The sequence below is a fragment of the Nicotiana attenuata genome, unplaced genomic scaffold, assembly GCF_001879085.1.
Source record: "Nicotiana attenuata strain UT unplaced genomic scaffold, NIATTr2, whole genome shotgun sequence".
NCBI lineage: Eukaryota > Viridiplantae > Streptophyta > Magnoliopsida > Solanales > Solanaceae > Nicotiana > Nicotiana attenuata.
This window is the reverse complement of record NW_017671469.1, coordinates 215,102-219,766: the sequence shown is the minus strand read 5'-3', so window position 1 is coordinate 219,766 and position 4,665 is coordinate 215,102. Positions and strand designations below refer to the sequence as shown.

Here is a 4,665-nt window from a genome sequence, read left to right as displayed (position 1 = left end):
GAACATATACATTACTTCTTTTTAACTCCAATTTTTCTGACTCCATGCAAAAACTCATGGATGCATGCTCAAGTTAAATTTTCCTCTTTCCCCTTTTTAACTTAGTTCTTATATATATACCTACCTTAAGGTAGAAACAGAAAAAATAGAAAAAGGCAAAAACAAAGAGAGAAAAAAGTGAAGATGTCTCCATTTTATTTAATATTTTTGATCTCAAACTCAATCTTCCTTTTGTCTTTATTTTCAATTACAATTCATGCTCATCGTTGTAGTGATGACTTCTGGTCTGAAGCCCTCAGCAGAAATCTAACATTATGCAAGAGATACGAACATAGCAATGGAGTTGAGTTTGCATGGAATCTCGAGAACAACACTCGAATCCTCCAGGTTCAACTGAACCCATTACTTTCATCTTGATCATAAGCACATGCACAACAAAAAGAATATTATGCTTGTGATTATATATTTAGATTAAATTCATTATATACCCAGACTAACATTGTGTAATATATCCCTTTTACCGGAAATTAGTTACACTGCAAGTATATATACATAAATTAATTTTGTTGAATAGTAGTTCAAGGTGAGCCTTGGCGTAACTAGTAAAATTGATGCTATGTGATAAGGAGATCACAGGTTTGAGCCGTGGAAACAGCCTCGTGCAGAAATGCAGGGTAAGACTGCAAATAATAAACCCTTGTGGTACAGCCCTTCCCCGGACCCCGCGCATGGCGGGAGCTTAGTGCGCACGGCTGCCCTAGCTAGTAGTAAAAACGATTAAAAAGGTTGTGTTTGACTGCGATTCAAATCTCAAATGTGATAATTTTCTTCTTTTGTTAATTCTCTTGTTAGAAATCCTGGTTCTGCCACTGCGGACTAACTATAAATTCTGAATTCGCCGATAATCCAGGTAATGGTTGGAGCTGCATTACAAAGTGAAACAGGATGGTTAGCCTGGGGTTTGAACTTTGGACCAGAACCAAGAATGGTGGGGACTCAAGCTCTTATTGGTATAAAGCAGATAAATGGTTCATTTCTTGGTGACAAGTACAATGTCACAAAATATATCAAAATAGAGTGCAAGTTGTTACCTTCTCCTATTGATTTGAATGTAAGCAAATTGAGGTTTAGTTCTCTGGATCTTCAGTATCACATAATAGAAGCCACTATACATCTTCCTCAATCAGTTAATGTTTCAAGAATTAATCATGTTTGGCAAGTTGGAAAAGTTGCAGCAGGAATGGAACCCAAGATTCATGATAAAACTCTCCATAACTATGATGGCGCAGAGACCATTGATTTGGGGACTGGCAAATCTCTAAGTATTAGAGCTGCTAAACGTCATCATGCAAGAACTGTAAGCCTAATTAATTTTGGATCATTCTCCTTAATTACTCTCCTCTCTTTTCTCTTGGTTATGATGTCTGTATTTATCCAGATTTAATTTATGTACTGTTTAAATCTGCATTATCTTAAACTTGCTTTACCAGGTTATCTACCTTATTTTCTGTATTACTCATCCCACTTATTAGGATGGTTACGTGTAGTTGTCTTTCTTCATAGCATGCATGCATGCAGCCTTGAAACTATTAGACAGAAGAAGCACACGGATGACCGGTCAGGGGTCGTTTGGTTGGTTACCCAGAATTATAATTCTGGGGGAGTTACCATGGTCATTGAACTTTTGTGTTTGTTATCCAAAAATTACTTTTTTTTTGTTAAGTAAAAATCATTTAGCTTTGTGTTCATTATACAAAAGTTACTTTTTTTTTTGTTACACAAAAATTATTTTACTTGGCTGTAGTTATCACAAAAGTCACACTTTTACTTGAAAAGTCTATTATGCCCTTGAAATTATATAAACATTCATATTTATGTAATACTTCTATATTATATACTATATATATATATTTACCTACATATTTTATATATTATTTTATTTATTATTTTTATAATATATATTTTAGACAATGTGGGTTGCTCTGGTGGTAAGCACCCTCCACTTCCAACCAAGAGGTTGTGAGTTGGTCACCCTAAGAGCAAGGTGGGGAGTTCTTGGAGGGAAGGATGTCGGGGGCCTATTGGAAATAGCCACTCTATCCAGGGTAGAGGTAAGGTCTGCGTACACACTACCCTCCCCAGACCCACTAGTGGGATTATACTGGGTTGTTGTTGTTGTATATTCGAATATTTAATTTTTCTTAACGTTAATTTTCAAGATATATTAACAGTGTTATAAAACAACTTTTTCAGCAATTCCTTTTTTTTTGAATTTAATTGACCAACCAAAGTTGGTCGGTAATTTACGGCCAACTTTTGTCAGTATTCCCTTCCGATCTTCAAAATACCGACCGCACATTAATGGTCGCGTTTTGGACGGTTATTGGCCATTACCGACCAACTTTGGTCGGTTTTTTTGGACGGGTTTTCCTGAATTTCTAGTAGTGTAATTTTCCAAATAACCAAATTGCCCAGGTAAATCCCCAAGAAAATATCCCCAGCTAAATTCGCATGTAGAATTACCTAGGTATTTCCTTCAGATTAACATATGATTTTTTCCTCATTTTCTTTGTTTGTTTACCTAGAATTTTCTCATGGAAATGTACTTGCCGATTTATTTCTCTACTGATATATATTAAAGTTACTGACAAATTTAATAACGCTACTAATATATCTTGAAAATTAACGTTAAGATAAAAAAATTTAAATATACGAATATATTATAAAAATAATAAATAAAATAATATTAAGTTATTCTAATTATAAATAAAATACATAGGTAAAAATATATTGTATAGTATATAATATATAGAAGGTATTACATAAATATGAAGGTTTATATAATATCAAGCGCATAATAGACTTTTCAAGTAAAAATGTGACTTTTGTGATAATTAGAGCAAAGTAAAATGATTTTTGTGTAACAAAAGAAAGAAAAGTGACTTTTGTGTAATGAACACAAAGTTAAATGATTTTTACGTAACAAGAAAAGAAAAGTGACTTTTGGGTAACAAACCCAAAAGTTCAATGACTATGGATAAAATTAAGAAAAAATTACAAGAAAATATACTTGACATCACACCATAACAAAAAATAGCCCATGTTTTTAAGTTTTACCCTACCTAGCCCATATTGTACATATTTTGAAAGCACTAGCAAATTCAAAATTTATGGAGTTAAATTTGTGTTCTCACAAACATTGTATTCACTCTCTTTTCTTCTCACACCTTCTACATATGCTTCAAGGGGCCATCCGCTATTATTGCTTCTCCAATGTGTCATTTGGTTGCAATGTAAGAAAATTGAAGAGTAGAAGTTCACCATTGAAGGCTATTCAAAGCTTTGCTTTTGAAAATAGGATTTTTTGAGTTTGTTAGTTGTTTGGGTTGGGTGTTGTTCCAATTGATTGAAAATATCAGAAGGAGTTCAAAATTTCAATTTGAAGTGATTTTGAGTAGATTTGAACAAGATTTGAGTTAAATTTTAGAAAAAACACAAGGAAGAAGACGCAGTCAGTTTTTTGTATAATTATGTATAATCTTGTATAATAGTGTATATGGGTGTATAAACACATCTTATACACTATTATACACTTTTATACAAGCGTCTGTAGACGAATTTCTTCCACGATTTTCAGTTACAATTCTTGTTCAAAACGTCCAAATATCCATTAAATGACTTCAAATTTTATATACAACCTCCGTATACAATTTCTAACAATTCTAAATAACACCCACTCCAAATTTCTCACAAAATCAAATTCGGAATCTAAACCCACATATTTAAGCTTGTTAAAAATTTAATTTTCACCATTTAAATGGATTTGGTTTGTTGAACTAATATTTGAGTTATAGTTGCTGATTCAAAAATTAACTTAAAAGCTTGAGCAATCTTTTTTAAAAATTAAATAGTAATTTTGAGAATTTATTGGAGTTGGATGTTGAATCTTAGCCTATTATTTTTGGGTTAGTTAGTTGTAAATTGAAATATGGGCTATAAAATTGAAAAGTAGGAATCCCAGTTGTTGATATGTGAAATTTTCCCTAAAATTAACTCAATCCTGGGGTTATAATCAGAATTATAACTCAGATTATAATCTCACCTTCTATATGTGATAGATAATCTCATGATCAACGGCGAGAGCAGAACTTTCACCATGGGGATTCAAAAAATAAAGAACGGAAAAACACAAAGAAGCTAAGGGGCCGGGGTTCATTATTTAATATATGTGTATGAAAAAATATTGACTTATATAAACAGTATAATTTCTGGGCGAAGGGTGTTCGGTTGAATCTACTTTCACCCACCTAACTCAACTCCTTCCCATGATATTGGTATAAACTTTATCATGCATTTAGTTAATATCCACAACCAAACATTGAAATATACTGATAACCCCCATAATTGCTGTAACCAAACGTCCCCTAACGAGTGCATATAGAAAGTACTTCAATTTACCAAAGACCCCATACTAGACTACATTTTGTTAGTGGTATAACAGATTGATGTTACATTGTTCTAAGACGGCTTTCAAGCCCTTTTATCAATAGATGATAAAAATTAAGTCCTTTATAAGATTTGATTTTTCCATAATATGATTTTTTTCTCAGCTACGTACTCATACTTTAATATAACTAACCTAATTTAGAATTAAGGCATATATAT

General features: G+C 32.5%; 1 protein-coding gene across 1 annotated transcript in view; it reads left to right on the top strand.

Moving 5' to 3' along the window:
• The first annotated feature begins 146 nt into the window (after nt 1-146).
• Nucleotides 147-4,665, top strand: part of LOC109208478 (cytochrome b561 and DOMON domain-containing protein At5g47530-like) — a 6,929-nt gene continuing 2,410 nt past the window's right edge. Inside the window, exons 1-2 of the mRNA XM_019371595.1 lie at nt 147-387; nt 911-1,357. Of these exons, the coding sequence (XP_019227140.1) occupies nt 184-387; nt 911-1,357 (651 nt within the window). The 5' untranslated portion in view covers nt 147-183. The remainder of the gene's footprint in view (nt 388-910; nt 1,358-4,665) is intronic.